General features: G+C 40.8%; 2 protein-coding genes across 2 annotated transcripts; one reads left to right on the plus strand and one right to left on the minus strand.

Annotated features, from left to right (window-relative positions):
- Positions 1–1,024: 1,024 nt before the first annotated feature.
- Positions 1,025–6,378, plus strand: LOC103982721 (synaptotagmin-2). Its single transcript, XM_009399720.3, has 12 exons — positions 1,025–1,524; positions 2,280–2,378; positions 2,478–2,528; positions 2,645–2,768; positions 3,226–3,344; positions 3,469–3,570; positions 3,676–3,750; positions 4,231–4,307; positions 4,390–4,636; positions 4,724–5,077; positions 5,165–5,293; positions 6,046–6,378. The coding sequence occupies exons 1-12, from the start codon at positions 1,414–1,416 to the stop codon at positions 6,172–6,174; spliced, it is 1,617 nt and encodes a 538-aa protein (XP_009397995.1). The 5' UTR covers positions 1,025–1,413; the 3' UTR covers positions 6,175–6,378.
- A 487-nt stretch (positions 6,379–6,865) lies between these two features.
- On the minus strand, positions 6,866–19,255 carry LOC135637217 (26S proteasome non-ATPase regulatory subunit 4 homolog). Its single transcript, XM_065149769.1, has 11 exons — positions 19,098–19,255; positions 18,864–18,977; positions 18,599–18,704; positions 17,956–18,070; positions 17,654–17,863; positions 17,264–17,576; positions 16,746–16,872; positions 9,984–10,087; positions 9,838–9,906; positions 7,643–7,729; positions 6,866–7,195 (listed from the first exon to the last, which is right to left on the minus strand). The coding sequence occupies exons 1-10, from the start codon at positions 19,107–19,109 to the stop codon at positions 7,679–7,681; spliced, it is 1,221 nt and encodes a 406-aa protein (XP_065005841.1). The 5' UTR covers positions 19,110–19,255; the 3' UTR covers positions 6,866–7,195; positions 7,643–7,678.
- Between the last annotated feature and the right edge of the window lie 237 nt (positions 19,256–19,492).

A 19,492-nucleotide genomic window follows, 5' to 3' on the forward strand; every position in this document is an offset into this window, starting at 1 on the left:
CCTGTTTTGCCCTTTTTTATTTTGTTGGACATGCATTTCCCTGTTTTGTCCATATGCTCTCCTCACGTCCTTTCCTCGTTTACTTTCTCTTTCCTTTTGGTAGTTCATCCTCGTGTTACATTTAAAAGCTTTTGAAACGAGTTGATAAGGTACCGCTTGATCGGTCATCCGTGCGATTGGTAGGTAATTTGTTATGTATCCATATGATTTAGTCCGTCAAGTCTTTCATATTTTTTTTTTTTATGTGAGACTAAATTATTTTATCAGTGTTTTTTCTTAAAGTGAAGCAAAGGACTCATAAGCCCATCGAATCTTTCTTATTTTCATAGATTTTTTTTTAAATTTATATATTCTGAAAAAATAAAAATTATATAAATATATTCATCGTCTAAAATAGATAATTCCTCATGAATCTACATATCACATCAATGATCGATCGATCAAATAATCCCTGCATTTATCTCCGTTCGGTTTATCTATAAAATAACAATAGCATTTGATATCTTCCCACGTATCAAATGATCACGTAAAAAAATAAATTAAATAGTGGAAACCATCATGACCGTCATTTGTTTTTTTCTCAAAACAGGTTGTCTTTGATCGAGCGATAGAAAGACACGTCGATTTGCTATTAGGATAGTCGCACGATGTTGATCGGCGCGGACGTCACCGTCGCTGGCAGCTGCATCAACCCTTGTCACGCATCTCCAAATCCCAGATGTGTGGCCGAGATCAGGTTGTTGACTATTACAACAGAAGTAGGAATCCGAGGACAGGTTCAACCCGATTTGACCTCGAAACCTTACCCCACCACCTGACTACCACCCAAAACACCGCCGTCCATCTTCTCCCATCCACCGTCGATCGAACTCCGAGTGCGGAGCAGCACGCGATTTCCACGCGGCACCCAACCGAAGTAACTGTTCATCGGACATTATAGCCCCTCGCTCGCTCTCTCTCTCTCCCTCTCGTCTCTTCTGCCAGTAAAATAATGCATAGATAAGCAAACGGACGGGGGATGTGCGAGAGAGAAGAAAAGGAGTGTGTGGCTGTGAGCGTCACAGGCAAGAGCTTTCCAAGCCCATGCAGCAGCGCGTTACCGACAGTCCCCAGGGGCAGGGGCAGGGGCAGGGGCGCGCGCTCACACTCTGGCTCTCCCAACTTTTATGGCTGCCATTAAATCCCGTTCTAATGAGGACAGCCTAATAAATCCACCGATGGAAACGTAAATCTTTTTGGATCCCCTTTCTCGCCTCTCCCAGCTCTTCCCACTTTGCGGCCTTCCTTTTCTTGATCCGGGTTGGATGAGGAGGAAGCTAGCTTAGGTGATCCGGGCATCGGACCGCGGAAAGGTGGGGTTTTGTACGTCTTCTTCCTTTCCCCGTGTTCCTGGATCTGTAGAGGGCATCCGACATGGGATTCTTGAGCTCCCTGTTGGGTTTCTTGGGGTTCGGAACCGGAATCGGCGTCGGGCTGCTCATCGGCTACTGCTTCTTCATCTACTTCCAGCCCACGGATGTTAAGGTAGGATTCTTGATCCCTTTCTCCGCCTCTTCCTTGATGACCCTTGTTGGGAGATCTCTTCACGTTTCTCGACCTTCTTGGCTTTCTTTCTTGAGGGTTTTGTGTTGCCTCATCGGATTCAGATTGCCGACCCTTTGCAGCAGAGAAAAGAAGTTCCCGTTGTAATGTTCCATCTTTCTTTCTCTGATGCTTTTTTCATCACCTCTAAGGTTTGCACCATCAGGTCGTAGAAATCCATCGGCGTAGTTTGGATTCATGAGATGTTCCCTTCCGTTCTTGTGGTTCATCAGGTGAAAATTGCTACTCTATCAGGCTATGTCTTTGGGGAAATATCCAAGGCCCCCTTCGTGGAATCTTGCTCGATGTCTGCATGAGCACTGTAGGGGACGATTTGGAGAAATGGGGCGTGTTTTGCCAATAAATAGACACTCTATGCCTACTACCCAATTCCACCTCTAGTATTGAGAATTTAGAACTGCAGTATGTGGTACATGTATATTTGTTGCCAAGAAAATAAATAATTCAAATTGTAGTTAAAGAACTTGACCTATGAGAAAAGATTGATGGCTAATTTGTGGTAAGGTGTGATAATAGTCTGCCAACTCGAGCAATATGTCAAAGGATAGCTGTTGGCATGTTCCTTTTATGTGTGCATTTCAGCTCTGTCAATAGATGTCATGTCCTTGTTATTTTTCCAGTATGCAAGTTGAGATACAAATATACTGAATTACTGATAGTGAAACAAATATACTCAGGATCCTGAAATTAGGCCTCTTGCTGAACTTGATTCAAAGTCACTGGAGCAGATGTTTCCTGAAATTCCTCAATGGGTGAAAAATCCAGACTTTGATCGAGTAAGAAATGGCATTCCTCTCTATTTCCAGTTCATATTTATGTCCTGTAGCCTGTTGATTATTTCAGAAACTAAGCTTCTTACGGTTTTGTCCTTGAAGATTGACTGGCTAAACAAGTTTCTCGAGCTTTTGTGGCCATATCTCGATAAGGTGACTACTCTTGAAATTTTAGCAAATTCTTCGAGTGTTTACAAGATCCGATGACAGTTTTTATCATACTTACTTTTCTTTTTTGGCTTCTTTCTTATCTAAATATTGCGTTGCAGGCAATCTGCAAAACTGCAAAGGAGATAGCAAAACCAATTATTGCTGAGAATACTGCCAAGTACAAAATTGACTCGGTTGAATTTGAAACTCTCACTTTAGGTTCTCTGCCACCTACTTTGCAAGGTCAGTGTTACTCTCATGGTTACTTGGCTTTTTACATTAGATTATATGCTAACCTTAATCTCACATTCTCTCTCTAGATATCACCAGGAAATCTTCCATATAATTGAGACAAAATAATAGTGAATTTCTGCTTTTTGTGCCACTTAGTTTTTGGTCTTTGGACTCTAATTTCAGATCATCCGATATAAATATATCTTTGATTTCTTAAAAGCGTAAGAATCCTTGTATATATCAGTTCAGATTGTTTACATATTTTTCATTTAGTTGGCTTGAGAAACTTCGATACCAGCCTGCACCGAAATCCTTTTTACACATTGCTTTTTTCTGATCTGATTTATTTTTCTTCAGTGTTAATATTCAACTCTGCACTGCATTCGATTGACATATGCGGTTCATAGATATTTATCATAGGTTCATAAGTCTAAGTACCTTTACTAAATTGTACATTATATTTCAGGAATGAAAGTGTACATTACAGATGAAAAAGAAATAATTATGGAACCATCACTTAAATGGGCTGGAAATCCTAATGTCACTGTTGTGGTTAAGGCATTTGGACTAAAAGCAACTGCACAGGTTTTTTCTTTCTTTACATTCATTTTGTGAAAGTAAATTAAATTTGACTTTTTTCTTAAGCTCATGTATTTTGGTAACCGATGACAGTCATTCCTAACAATTTTCCAATTCTTAACTCTTTTAGGTAATAGACTTGCAAGTATTTGCTACACCACGTATTACATTAAAGCCACTTGTCCCCAGCTTCCCCTGTTTCGCAAAGATCCTTGTATCGCTCATGGAAAAGGTGAATGAGAAACAGAGCTCATCTTTGATGCTTCTTATTGTTCTAATCATTTTCCTATTTTTTGACCAGTCTTATAATATTTTCACCTCCTGTACTCTGTTGTAGCCACATGTTGATTTTGGACTAAAGCTTCTTGGAGCTGATGTGATGTCAGTGCCTGGTCTTTACAGATTCGTTCAGGTGTTTCACTTGTTTTGAAAAGTTGATCTTCATATCAGCGTTTAAATTGTAATTTTCTGCATATAATGAGCTACATGTTACTTCTGCAGCTGTCTTTTCTGCTCCAGTTATTTGCACACTTCTAGACTGAGATTTTCACTGGAAAACTGACCAAGAATTATGATGCTCAAACTTGTTCAGAATCAGGATTATTAGGATCTTAAAGTAAATAACAACAACTTATGTTGAATGTTCACACTTCCAAGAGTGTAGAGAAGCTATACCTGTTCTAGACTTGCTTGTGTTTATTCTGCGTCCTTTTTGAATGTAGCTACGAGCATCAGCTGTAACCCAGAACATCACCACCCAGTAGTGACATTTATACAGCATTGGCCTATGTATCATTGTTGAAGAGATGTGTATATTAAGTTTGCTGTTTGTGCCTTCGTTTTATTTTCTATGTTCCTGATGTACATTCTTTTTCTCTACATTTATCCACAGGAGACGATCAAGAAGCAGGTTGCCAACATGTATCTTTGGCCTAAAACGCTGGAAGTGCCAATAATGGACCCTTCAAAGTAGGTTTACCAGATTCTTCTTTTTTTATCTTCACCTCTAACTGACTTCCTATATTAATCATCTCTTATGTGCTTCTTGCAGAGCTATGAAGAAGCCCACTGGTATCCTAAATGTGGTTGTCGTCCGAGCATATAAATTGAAGAAAAAAGATCTTTTGGGCAAGTCCGATCCATACGTAAAGCTAAAGCTCGCGGATGACAATCTTCCATCAAAGAAAACAACAGTCAAGCGTAGCAACCTTAACCCTGAATGGAATGAGGAATTCAAGTTGGTTGTTAAGGATCCAGAATCTCAAGCTCTGGAGTTGAGTGTCTACGATTGGGAACAGGTATGCCTTTGTACTATATCTCTTTGGTCGGTCATCTACTGTCTTGTCTCATAATGTGCTGTTTTGTCCATATATTTCTTCCTCTAGGTTGGAAAACATGAGAAAATGGGCATGAATGCTATCCCATTGAAAGATCTCATCCCTGACGAGACAAAATCTCTAACCCTTGAACTGCTCAAGAACATGGATCCTAGTGATCCTCAGAATGACAAGTTGCGTGGACAGATTGTTCTTGAGGTCACTTACAAGCCATTTAAGGAAGGGGAAGTTGCAAACAACATAAGTGACGGTGAAAACGATGTAGAAAAGGCCCCTGAAGGCACTCCTGTGGGTGGCGGCTTGCTTGTGGTCATCGTACATGAAGCTCAAGATCTTGAGGGGAAGCACCACACAAATCCATATGTTAGAATCCTTTTCAGAGGAGAAGAGAAGAAGACCAAGGTAGAAATTTATGCAGTTGCCTTGCTGCATTCATCAGTTCCAATCAGCATCGCACAAGGTATCTTATTTTGTTGTAATTGTATGCAGTACATCAAGAAAAACAGGGACCCGCGTTGGGAAGAGGAGTTCCAGTTCATGTGTGAGGAACCACCCACAAATGATAAAATGCATGTAGAGGTTCTCAGTAGGCCACCAAGTATTGGAATCCACTCGAAGGTATGACCAATATCTTTCGCATTCGAGAATTTTGTTACTTTGGCTCTTCTATGTAGTTTCTAGCTTTATTTTCTGGATCATCGTTTTGCAGCGAAATGGATCCAAGTCTAATGCATGCTTATCCTGATTATCTTTATTTTTTTTGGTTTACCTTCACTGTAACTAATTGATTATGTTACATAAAATGACATGCAAAACTTAATTTGTCCAATTAAGAGAGCCCCCGAAGAGGCTATATACACTCTGAGACATCCAGGCCAGCAACATTGTGGAGGCACAAGGTTGTTGCCAAAACTCATAATAAACCCGACGAACCTGTTTGTGTCGGTGTTATGAGTTATTTATGTTTTATATCATATTGACAAATAAAGTAAGATTAGTTGTGATATCCTAAAACTGCCATGAGGCCTCGAAGGGACCCCTACTACCCTTTGAATGAGTGGTTGTGGTAAGAAAATATAGGAGTTTGGGGAACCAATGTATGCAGTTTCTCCCTACAACGTGCAAAAATGCATTTGCCACTGGAATGCTGATGGCAAAGGAGCAACTTTATGATGGCGCACCAAATCTAGCCCTCTAAAACCTAGCAATGCACAGTTTTCTTTTCCTTTTTATTTTTTTTTCAACGATGGCCTGTCTATATGTGGGACTTTGCATTGCCTGCTAATTGTCATATGCTGTTCATCAAGAGTACTTGCACAATAGACATTAATCTGGAGCTTACGAATGTTTATTTTGAAATTATTTGTCAGGAAATTCTGGGGTATGTCGTCATCAGCCTTGCAGATGTTGTCAACAATAAGAGAATCAACGAGAAATATCATCTAATCGACTCCAAAAATGGTCGCATACAAGTTGAGCTGCAGTGGCGGTCATCATAGTTGAGCCACACTGTTTACTGTCTCTACAAGGAAATATTTATTGAGATCTTGTGGCGTACCGCATGCTGAATAATTGGAGAATAAATTTCTGTATATATCTGAATCAGAGATTGCTCTCATCCCAAGAATTTCTGTTTACGTTTTCATAGCTTCATAGAACTTTGTGTTTGAGATTTTTCTTAAAATTCTTTTTGAGTGGTGTAAGCATGTTGTCTACGATGGTTTGTCAGAAAGGAGGGGTGTGCGCATTGTGAATTTATCAGATTTACCAAGTCCATTACTTTTTGTGTGTAGTGAGTGTCGGTCGTGGATCCCGTGCCTGTTACGAAAGATATGCATGCACGGTCATGGAAATGATTCATTTGGGATTTTCTCCTTCCACGAATAGATTTCATTATTTATGATAGACAGTAAAGACGACGCAAAGCTGTTGTGGAAGTAATATGAACAAACAGTGGAAACCAAGTCGACGAAACAGAACTCGATTTCACATGCATACATATTTCAGGTGAAGGCAATTTTGTTACTTTGGCTCTTCCATGTGTATAAATACAGTATTATTTTGCTGTGTGCATACATATACATATATACGTACATACACAAAAGATCACATCCACTCCCATAAGACAATTGATTGACCCTAACATGAGGCCAAAGCTTGGATTTAGGTAATAAATCACAACCAACCAAGTTAAAAGAAAATGCAACTTTACCATTGGAACTCAACGAGAACAAACTAAAATCTTTTTAAGTATATCAACAGACATGTTCCTAATCATGAAAGGAGACCTGTAATAGAACACCCAGAGAAACCTTAGGCATTGTTGTTTACCAGAGATGATACTGAGTTGGAAGAGGATCAGATACAAGTAGCATAAAAAGAAACATCCCTGAATATAAAATGTTGGATAGTCCACAGGCCATAGAGATGTCACAGTACAAATTCGAGCTCCAAAGAAAATGCAGGCCCTCGGTCCACCGCCACAAGAAACAAGTGGCGCCCAAAAGAAAGATAATTGTTCTGCAAGTAAAACAAAGTTAACACAGGGGTTGTACAAGTTATAGTTTTTAACGATGAACTTTGAGATTGCTGAAAAAGATTGGAGAGATGATGGTGACATATAGCATGCTGGTAAGCAGAAAAGAGTTCAGCAAAGCATCAAGCATGAAGGAATGTGCAAGGTTTACAACTCGGTGCAATATCAGATACATAAATATCAGCACATTATCTCAGCCGTTGTTGAACAATGTTCGTGAGATTTTTGTTTTTCCAAAGTCCTCATTACAGAATTAAAAAAAAAAAAGGAAGCAGCTAGAGATATTCAAACATGTTAAATCCACTTACAACTCCTTTTTTAAGGTATAAGAATATGCCGCTAGAAAGGAAACAAAATCGTTATGAAGGTTCAGGAGACTACAAATAAACCCAGAAGTAGTTTTGAGATAAGATCTAAACAACAATTATTACCTCAGATAACAAGGCATAGCAGCCTAAACTAATCCTTTATTTATCACCTCCTTTTTCTGAATCGTCTTCCTTTTGCTTCTGCTGGGTCTGAAAATACAAGCAAAACAAACACTAGGTTCAGCATCAGAGCTTCACGTGTTAGAAACACATGCAATTGCAAATAAAAGCACAGGAATAACAACCAAAGCAGCTTAGCAGGAAAAAAAGGGTCATGTACAAGAAGACTCATGTGTACATCACTTACTAGGTACTTTAAACGCAAATGTACTTTGTGCAACTAATTGGAATATTGAAGCCACCTAATTTCAAGTAGGGACAAAATCTAGAACAAAATTCCAGAAAAAAATTTCATAAAAATCACCATACCAAATTAGGGTCTAAGAGAAGGCATCTATATTATTTCTTACAATTTTATTTTAGAAACTATGCATCAAACATTATATCTTTCAATTTAGTTTTAGAAACTAGAAATCATGCACAGTTAATGAATGCATATGATATATTCATGAACAGCTTAGTTCATAGAGGACTCAAGGGGGCCATCCTATTCTTATATATCACCTCTAAACAAGCCAGCTTAAGCTTCTTATCTCTCTATTAAAATTTCTATCCTAAATTTATTTACTGCTTCTTATTGGTGGATTAAAAAGATTCAACACAACCAGGAAAAACCTCCAAACTACCACTAAAAATCATTATTATTATCTTTCAATTAATTTACAACACTAGCATCCATCTCAACATCCTCACATCCTTAATAACAACTTTTGGATATCTTGTTTCTTAATATATTAACACAGCAAATTCAACTTTATATAATTGTTCTTCTAATTGGAGGATTACAACAATCACAAAACACAGCAAATTCAACTCTTCACTTTAACTATCATTCTTTTATTTAGTAAACGTTTTCTTTTTCTTAACTTTATCACCTGTTGAGCAATGCCATCATTTTCCTTTGTTTATAATTACATTCTCATATATTCTATCTTAATCCTACTTAATTTTGAACTATGGCTTCTGAAGCTTAGTTCCAGAACTCTAAATAAAGTTTGCCCCCGGTTCACTGAAATCAATAGACAAAATCCATAGGAAATACTTGATTGCATGTAATTCCATCCTAAATATGCCATGCATCATTAGTGAAAAACAGTTAAGACTTTGAGCTGACTTACATTATAGATATATTATGATTGACTGTGGTTTTTGTCCACATTGTTTTCATGACAACAAGCATCCTTACTTAAAATGTTCCACTACCAAGCAAATAAATATATTCTCCAGTTGATCTTCTTGTTACTTATTGTTCATATTAATTCTGGTTCAAACGGCCTCAAGAGTTTCAGTCTGACTCAAGTTTTAAGTTCATAATAATTTACTAACTTCAATAATACCTTTTTTATAGCTCCTTAATACAACCATGAAAAGAGTGGGCCACATAACCTACCAGCTTTCATTTTTTGAAGAGGACCCTTAACTTACCCTAATTTTCCTTCCATCCAAATAGCTTTTAGTACCATCCTTACTCTCAAGCAATTTCTAAAGAGATGTCACAGTATGCAGGTGGTCAAGTACAACAGTATATATGTGGTATAAGCCAGCACATGCATTTCAAATATTCAAATATAAAAATTGTATGAAAAATAAACAAGTACAAAAGAAAAAGCAGATAGATAAATGCTACAACTAAATTAAAAACTCGTGGACTTATATTCTTACTCTTCACGAAGTTAATTGTATTGACTAAGTTATACATCATCAATCAAGTTTAAAGTATCAAAATAATACAAACACATAAATGGTAATAATGTTGAAACATGTACCATATATGTGATCATATTTTCAAGCTCATGCATTGGTATATGTGGTTGTATATGCATCTGCAGGCCACATAGTCGAGAGAAGTAATTTGGTAAAGTATCATAACCATCTTTCCCTTTTGGCCTATTTTTTTCTTGTTAGACTCCCTTCAATCTTAATTATTCATGCTCCAAAAAATAACCTGAATTTTGTTCGTCTTTTCTCTCACTTCAGCAAGTGAGTAAATACTATTTGTACCATCTTTAGAACCTAATTTCTTGTAAAATTTTATCATTTACATCAAACTAAAAAAAGGTGGTATTTAACAAGAACAATACAATAATCAATATACTTGTAAACAATAAAAGGTTTTGGAGTTTCAGTCCAAAACAAACCTCTGATTGGCCTTGTAAAGATGCCAGAAAATCCTTCAGTGAAGGATCATTGGGGTCAACACCAGGAAGCTGTGGGAAGAAGCTATTAATATATAGCAGGAACAATTACTTCAAAGTTACAATAACTTCAGCAAAATGAATATTACCGAGTTTAGGATAGATGAAACAAATGATTGGTCCTCAAGCACCTTGCTCATCTCTGACTGGGATGACGAGTCTTTTGCAGTTTCTTGAACAGACATTTGAAGGGCTGCATGCAATAGGGTAAAACTTTGTAAATCTGCATAAGCAGTTATCGAAACAAAATGCACACAGTTGCAAATGTGTTTCTAGAGGATATTGCAAGGTAATGCATCCAAAGAAGTAAAAGTTGTGAAACTGAACGGGAAATAGCAAATAATCTTTTGGAGAAGATATTAGATTAGTTTGGCTCAAATACTGAAGCCCCCCCTTTACCTGTCCCTTGTTCCTTGCTTTTTTTATTATTGTCTTGAAATCATCTAAAGATCAGTTGGAGATAAAATTTAATCATATATTTCAGGTAGTATCAATTTACCAAGTTTGTTACGGTAGAGTTCACCCAATATATATTCAACTCTGTAACAGTTTATATCTTTCTGAAAGTATTTCCCAAACTGCAATATAGAAAAGAACATGACATCAATAATACCATGAGTTCTAGCACGTAGAGAAGATTATCTACCATTTAAGTGTCATTAATACATGGTCAAATGGGCACCATGTAGTTAGTCACCTGGCAATTAGCAAAAGTATAACAAACAGAACAAAATACATGCAGCAGAAGATTTTCTGTAGCAGGCTATTTTACCAATATAGTGACTTCTAGATTAGAAGAGAACCCCAAGCACTTCCCTGTGAGGTTCTCGAATCAAACATCCAATTCATATCTGTCTCAGACATCAAATACAAGTTTGGTGATTTCTCGACCTTATCACTAAAACACAGTCGGAATCAACTAGAAAGACTCCAGCTCAACCAGAGCCTTTCCGTTTGTGCAAACTGGCCCTTATAAGAACAGCAAACAGTTACATCTTGAAAAATGTAACTTAACAAATTCTAATCGAAGGGCTCATGCCGGGAAATGCTTTCTTTTCAATGTGAAGATGCTGGAAAGAGATGGATGGTTATAGGTACCATAAGGTAAAAAGGAAGGTACATAACAAGGAAAATTATAATCCCGAACACATCTAAATCATGGAAAACAATGATTACGATAACTAAATCATGGAGCATAATAAATCAACAACATGGCCTAGTAACTCCCATCTAGGAAACAAGTGTACATAGAGTTGGAGTGAACAGTATCACTAAATACCATTTATCATTTACACACAGCAAATAATAAGTTAAATATACAACCTATTTGTAAAAGAAAAGTAAGTTCAACCAGTTTAAACCTGAATTCATATGAAACTACCATAAGGGTTTTCAAGTGTTCTTAACCACCAAAGCATGGATGGCCAAAAAAATACTTTTAGCTAATAAATTTGTCAATAAGATTAACCACTCCAATGCAGAAATCATATGAAATAGCACCATACATATCCTAGAACAACAATTAAATGCTAGAGATGATGAAAAACAAATCAAGACAAATGAAAAATAAATCCTAGTATACAATAATGCCATCGCATCCATTTCATGGAAAAGACAGGTTGTAACCAAGGTTCACATAATCAAGACTGGTTCAGAACCAACAGTAGGAATTAGAATTTGGATTGGTCTTGGATTAGCCAAACAGGTAAAATCAGATCACGAAAGAGGGTTATATCAGGTAAATCAGATATTCAACAGGTTCTGTTGGAATCAGCTGCAACATCCGAAAAAGACACCACACTGTCACGACCTTAGCTGGTTTTGCCTAAGGCGTGCGGCACCCTCGCGCGTCCGTCCGCAAAGGTCAGCCTCCCCGAAGCCTCCCATTGTCCCTTAGGACCAACAAAAGAGAGAACGGGTTAAAGAGAACGCCTCAATCGGGATCCACAAGCAAACATGTCCGAAAAACACTTCATAGACAATGCAAATTACAAACAGACTTTACAAGCTCTGAATAGTTGCACAACAAATGGTAAAATGGTCCATTACAGACCGAAAAGCTCTCGCACGTGTCCACATGACACAACCTTTATTTACAAGCCTAAAGAGGCCACCAACCCCACTAAAATGGGACTTATAAGCCTTCGGCCGCCCCTCTACCTACTATACAAGGCATGAACATGCCAAAAGACAACGGACAGACATAAGCATTACATCCAACATCTTGTTTAGAAGTTTGTCCGTTACATTCTCCCCCACTTATCCCTTCGACGTCCTCGTCGAAGCCTTTATGAACACTGCAACTCTTCGCCTTTGCTGAGTCTTCAATCTTCTGCTCCAGCTGCAATGCGCCTCCTGGCTCCCAGCTGCTCTTCGCTCCTGTTTCTGAGTAGTCGAACCTTTGATCCGCCATGCTGCTTCAACTCACCAATGACTCTGACTCTGGTGTGGGGTTGCTGAGTTGTGTTGATCCTTGTCGATTCTTGCGGATCCACTAAATGAAGGAAAAGACCATCTTTACTGCGCCAGTCTCTAAAAATTTCCACATGCTGCTTGAACTGGGTGGATGCTTGTTGGAGCTTTAACGAGCATCGCCTCACAAACTTCTGAAGTTTTGGGTCCTTCCTCCACAAAATCTGCTCATTGACTCTTCTTTCAGTTAGTTGTCACATCCAAGTAGGTTCGCATCACTTCCGCTTTCGATTGGCATTTCGTTGGGAAATGAAGCGGACAATCTACTCTCAGTAGCATTGATCACCGTTGGTGAGGATTTGACAACTATTGTCTTCCATTATCTTCGAAGGGTCTTTGAACTTGTGCAGAGCTCCTCTGCTAGATAAATAAGAGAACTGGGGTACTCGGTTTCGCCCATTCTCTTAAGAATTGAGAAGGCAAAGGTTACTTGACTTCGCCCGCCTCCTCGAGGTTGTACTTCATGCATCGAGCTGGTTACTGGTCTTCGCCTACTCTTTGCTCACACTTCTGAAGCACTTGAAGTGTTTGCACTCCTTGCGTTGAGTTGGCTACTGTGATTCACCTTCTCAATGCCATCGAACTTCTGGAATGCGGGAAGTTTTCACCCCAACGTGGAGTAATTCTCTGATAGATGAGGTCGCCTTTGGGATTGTACCGTCTTCTCCATCAACCCTGCCGCCTACTCCACCGAGTAGCAAAGGTACAGCACCGCGTACTGCCTGCTTCGTTCCTTGGTCGTGCACTCTTGCATGACCCGAAGTCCTTCACTTACGGCTATCTTGATGAGAAACTTGTTGACACCGGTCTTACGAAGTTTCTTGGCCTCTGCCCTTCAGCCTTGTCTCGGTACTTGGAGATTGCCTCTGCATGCTCCACCTCCTCGGCCCCTTTCACGACCAAGCGCTCTCCCTCCATGAGAGCAAGGGATCAATGACTTGCACGGAAGTCCCGCCTCTACGGTACCATGGCGCTGGCATGCCCATGGCCCTACTATCCGTCGCCTCGCCTCTGTATCCCTTTTCTACATGATCAGTAGAAATGTCTCTGTGGCACTCCTCTGAGTCCACCTCCATTCTGACTGATGCTTGATTTTGGGTAGCTAAGTCCCTCTGGACTCGTCGTCGCTTCCTTGCCCCTTTCGACCCCCTGCTTCAACACCATTGTGTTCTCCAAGCAGTCCGTTTGGTCGATGGAAAGACAGACTGCAACTCCCAAGCATGGCCTCTGCCATCACGTTGTAGAGTTAGCACCGATTCTGTTCTCCTTAGCTTCCTTGGTAGCAACGTTCGCTTACTCGACCTTGTCCTCTGACTTGTCGGGCTCCCTTAAGCGAATATGAGCTCTGGAGCAGTCCAACTCTCCAGCTGCTTCGATCATACTTCTGTATGATCAAGTCCCTCCCATGGAACTCACTGGTACTTGCATTCGAACTTTTCCCTTGGTGGAACACAGCCCCCATATGCTGATGACCAAGGCTTTCATCCGATGCAAAATTCGATGCACGCCCGGAAGACCCGCCTCTGCGGTACCATGGCCTTCACTCCTTGAATCCATAGCCCTTCTTGCCGTCGTGTTGTTCATCGAAGTGGAGCTTCCAGTAACTCCCGATCATACCTCCATATGATCTCATCCCTCACGGGACGGATTGTGTGTATCGCATTGCCACGAACTGTCCCACCACGATCCGCTGCACCATGTCGCCTCCTGGTGACATCTCCATTGCATTCTGATCCTTGTGGAATAAACTCGAATTGTGAACCCTTCATGTGTGGCCTCTGCCAATACATCGCAGGGTCCCTTCCACCTTCGATATTGTTCGCTCCTCTGGCAATCGACCTTCATCCACCCACTCCTGGGTCACACCTAGATGAAGCACCGCTCTAGGACAGTCCGTCGCCTAATAGCTCTCGAAGTCCACCAACTTCACTGTAATCTGTGCACCATTGTCTGGATCCTGGGCCTCTGCCCCTACCAGCACAATCTCCGCTGCGCACTGCTTCCTTCATAGCAACTTGAATGGCAACACTGTGGCATATTCTTCAAGAGTACCCGCCTCTGCGTCCTCTTGCCCCGTGCTAAGGCCTTCTGAACCCAACTTCGCCTCCGCAAGTTGAGTCGCCTTAGTTCCTCCATCAAATGCTCTTCCGAGTTAAGGTGCATGTGCCGCGAAGCTCCCTTCGTCTTTGGCACCATGCAAGATGAGTCCGCTCCGTCAGGATGAAGGACCCATGGAACAACATGATCCTACCCTTGCCTCTGCAAGAGTTCATGTCTTTGACCTCTGTCTAAGGAAAGCACTGTGCTTCTGCTCCATGTTCCAACTTCTCTGCTGGCTCCCTTCAGGCGGCTTGGGTACTTCGCCAAGTTACACCCAAGTTGCTCCGCTCCTCGTTTTTGCATTGAGTCGATGGTGGCCCTCGCGCCCACCATTCCACGGGTCAACCCTCCCTTGAGTCCGATCTCCATATCGACTCGAGCGAGATCATGCGGCAACTCCTCGCTGCTTGCTCGGTCCATTGAGCTTCGTGGAGTTGTTGTTCGTGAGGTACTCCTCCTCAACATGTGAAGTCCGTCTCACATGATTCTCCCTCTGGAGTGCCGAGACTTATCCCTCCTGGATAACTATCCCGTTGAAGCAATATCTCTCTTCGTTTCGGAGACCACCATCCCCTTGGACTACTCCGATCTGCTGAACAAACTGTGCATTATTCTGCCTCCTGCAGACGCACTTGCTAGATTGTGCCTCCACGTCAATACAACCACCGCTGCACCCCTCAAGGTCTAGCAACATGCTGAACTCGTTGCACACTTCAGCCTCCTCCAGACGTATCCTTCGCATGCCGAAGAGAAAGTTTCAATGCTCCATGGCGCCGAGTCTCGGTCGCCTTGGGATGGCCACGAACATTCCATCGTCCGCATACAAGCCCATGCATGAGTACCAAATTCTTCGAGTTAGCAATTCCCCTCACCTCTGTGAGCTTTGCATAACTCTTTTGCATAACTCTTTTGGTCGTTGAGCAACTAATTCCACCTTGGATGGTCTCATTCTTGCCAAGCGCTCGCTTGCCTAGAGCACCATCAAGTATAGTTGTCAACGTTGAGCCGTAGCTCAAACTCAGCCATCCCAACCTTTGTGCGCTCCGAATTCTTCCAAGCTTGTCTGTTCTCGTGGTGTCTCTTGCGCGAAGGGTTGGCCATTCCACTGAATGCCAATGTTAGATGCCCGCTCCTCTGAGCGACTCTTTTCCCTACATCTCCATGCCCGTTTTCCCTCAAACGGTCGCGCGTGTGCTGACTGCCCTCGACACAGCCCCGCTAGGTCCCCCACGTTTGCATGTCAAGTGTTTCTATGAGTGCTTGTCCCGCTCTGATACCATAATGTCCCGACCTTAGCTGGTTTTGCCTAAGGCGTGCGGCACCCTCGCGCGTCCGTCCGCAAAGGTCAGCCTCCCCGAAGCCTCCCATTGTCCCTTAGGACCAACAAAAGAGAGAACGGGTTAAAGAGAACACCTCAATCGGGATCCACAAGCAAACATGTCCGAAAAACACTTCATAGACAATGCAAATTACAAACAGACTTTACAAGCTCTGAATAGTTGCACAACAAAGGGTAAAATGGTCCATTACAGACCGAAAAGCTCTCGCACGTGTCCACATGACACAACCTTTATTTACAAGCCTAAAGAGGCCACCAACCCAACTAAAATGGGACTTATAAGCCTTCGGCCGCCCCTCTACCTGCTATACAAGGCATGAACATGCCAAAAGACAACGGACAGACATAAGCATTACATCCAACATCTTGTTTAGAAGTTTGTCCGTTACAACACGACAAGATTAAGCATAAATCAGCTGGGATAAAAAAGATCAACCAAATTTGGCCTATCAGTCAGTAACTAACTGAATTGCTGAGATTGACCACATATCAACAACGATTAGAGGGAGCAATCACTTCTCGTACTTTGCAACCGGGCTCCATGAACCCTAAAAGAATTGAGATTGGCGCAGCCAGTCCCAATATAAATTGGCTAAATTGGATCAAGATTGTTTAATCCCACAAATCATGCTTGGAACAAAACCATCTATTATGTCTTACTAATTTCCCAAACATTTTAATTTGACAAAAAATAATTGCGACAAGAAATAGATAATAAGCATGCTCTGTCTATCTTCAGGTAGATTCAAAAAGTAGCAACAGCATTTGTATCATACAAAGTGAGATTAGTATTTAGTTGTATATAATCACCATAGAGATGTAGAAGCAAAATGAGATTAGTATTTAGCCATATATAATCACCATAAAGACAGAGAACAAGATAGATACAAAATTTTGCGATGGTAATTTAAAGGTAACAGAAACTAACTATAGGACTAACCATATGCCAATTCAGGATCTTCTGCCGTAGCATCTGACATGTCAGCATCAGTGATATCCACACTGGTAGACTTAGCACCATCCATGGACATTGCAAGAGCTTGTTCTAGCAATGCAGCCTCATCATCCTGTTAACATTTCAAGTGCATTCAAGTATAACTAGTCGTTCTTTTGTGTAAACTCAAGATATGAGAGACAACGTGGTAAGAACATATCAAATAGCATAAAGAATCCACCATAAAAGAAAATATTTTGTTCAAAAAACTCAACTTGTTCACTATAAAGTTGAAACTCCTCTTAAACTATTACACTAATTTCTATTGCATTTGCCTAAAAGTTACTAGTTGCTAAGAACTTCAGAGATTTTTATGGGTATTAAAACTGAAAATTTGACATTAAAGGTATAAGATTTGACAATTTTACAGCTCATCAACACTTGTAAAAAACAAAATGGTTCGAAAAAGAAGATATAAAGACTAATTAAATGAGAATTAAAGGTTGGTACGACAAAGAACACACCGTTAAATTTTGCTTTTTATCATCAGCCACAACAGCTGAAGTGTCAACTGCTTCAGTCATAGCTGCATCCTGGGAACTTGAAGCTTGCTCCCCTACTTTCTCCTGTTTAGCAGCCTCTTCAGCAGCCTTTTTTGCAGCAGCTTCTTGTCTTGCTCTTTCTTCTTCCATGGAGATCCTCAATGCCAGGGCCAATTCAGGATCCATGTTAGGATCCACACCAAAATCAAATCCAGACATGCCACCAGCTGCAGCTGCTGCCGCTGCAGCAGCAAAACCACTCCCACCTTCCCCATCTCCAGTAAAAATAGGTGTGCTGTCAATGACACAAACAAGTTATAAATCATGGATCAAAGAGCGTGATAATGAACTTTCACAAATCACCACAGAAACCTGATAAGCACATCAGAAAGGGCACTTGGACTAGGTGGAACATGAACTATGTGACTGTTGTCATTATTGTTCACAGCAGCAACCAAGGCCTCCAACTTTTCAGGTTTCCCATCATCAGATTCTCCAAAATCAACAACATCCAAAGCAACACTGTTCTTTTTCAACTTTCTCCCAATTGCCTCCAATGTCTTCTTGTCATACTTGATTGGACTTGATATATCCAAAATAAGTATTAAAAATATGCAAACTAGTATAAGTAACATCAGGGAGAAAGAAAGAAATCAGAATGATTTTGAGGATACCTTCCAGCAAAAACTATGATTCTTTGTTTCTGTTTCTTGTTTTGCCTGTGTTTAAGAGCCAACTGGGCTATCTGTATTCCTGCAGTCAAGTTCATTTCACCACCGATTTCCAAACCTACACACAGACAGCAATATACAAATAGATAAGACAGCAATATACAAATATACAAATTCTTGTTAATCATCACTTGTGTAAGAAAAGAAAATACTAGTTCTGTCATGCATAGCTATAATACAAATCTAACATAGCTTAGAAGCATTTGAAATCACCAGTGTCAATTACAAATACCAACCACACAGAGCAAATGTTTAAAAATAAGGTCAAACTACAGAGCATATTGGTAAAACATTTGACTCAAAATTCATTCAGCAAGTCTAGTATCATCCCTAGATGTCATCAAATTTTCTCAACAAAAGATTGACCAATTGACACTAATATTTGAATTCCTAGTTATAGCAGATCATAATCAGAGGTGTATGTCTTAACCATAAGCTCTACTTGTCTGATTTCAATAGACAGCAAGGAATCAGAACAACCGACCAATTAGGTGTTAGGTTGAATAATAAACGCACTATAGGCACGATGATGAAAGGTTCAGACCAAGTATGGGAACAAGAAAGATTTTGCAGCAAAAACGCCTACCATGCATGCAAGCCAGGATCTTTCCAAGATCACTCGTGGGCGTCACCAAGACACGGACCCCTTTCCCCGCCATCGTCAGCACACCCACCGTGTTCTCCGGATTCGACTGTCAAAACAATAATTTGAATCCCCAAAATTCGCATTACAACCAATCGGATCCCAAAAGAAGACGCCTCTAGACCCTAATTTCCAAAAACCCAAAATCGAACCCGCTCCAACCTTCGACTCAAGAACTTTCGTTGCAGAAAGGGAAAGAGACGATCACCTGAGTTTTAGCTCCGCATATGAGATTGATAGCGTCGGCCTGGGCCTGGTATCGACTGGGCGAGTAGTCCCCATTCCGCATCCACTCCGAGTTGTCGATGCAGATCATCGTGGCCTGCAAGAATCGAATCCAAAATACTCAAAGAAAACCCTAGCAACAAGTAGAGATCGTGCAAAGAGGAGGCGGCGGAAAGAAAGGAAAATAAGAGATCTAAAGGGGCCAGAGAAGTGTGACCTCAAGAACCATGGCGATGCGTCGAAGGGCGAGAAGGAGGATTACGATGGGGCAGGAGAAAGGAAGAGAGCTTCGGAGGATCAAGAACCAACTCTTCTGTTGTTGTTTGCTTGCGGCTCAAACCAAGAAGTGGGCTAAAGGGGTTAAATATATAGCAACCAAGCTTGGCTCTGGGAAGCAAACCCACGCTTTCTTCTGATCTCACGAATCCAACGACATTTGCATGGGTCCAATTCGGACATGATGGCCTCAACGTTACACGCCCAATGGTAATAGAGACGACTAATTCGGATCAATTAGGTCCATTTGGTTGATTTGACTTGGGTCAATCGCCTAATGTTAGAGGTCGGGCAACGACGGGGGCCATGATGGGTTCGGTCTACAGTTGGCCCAAA

The sequence above is a fragment of the Musa acuminata genome, chromosome BXJ3-4 (assembly GCF_036884655.1).
Source record: "Musa acuminata AAA Group cultivar baxijiao chromosome BXJ3-4, Cavendish_Baxijiao_AAA, whole genome shotgun sequence".
NCBI classification, from domain to species: domain Eukaryota; kingdom Viridiplantae; phylum Streptophyta; class Magnoliopsida; order Zingiberales; family Musaceae; genus Musa; species Musa acuminata.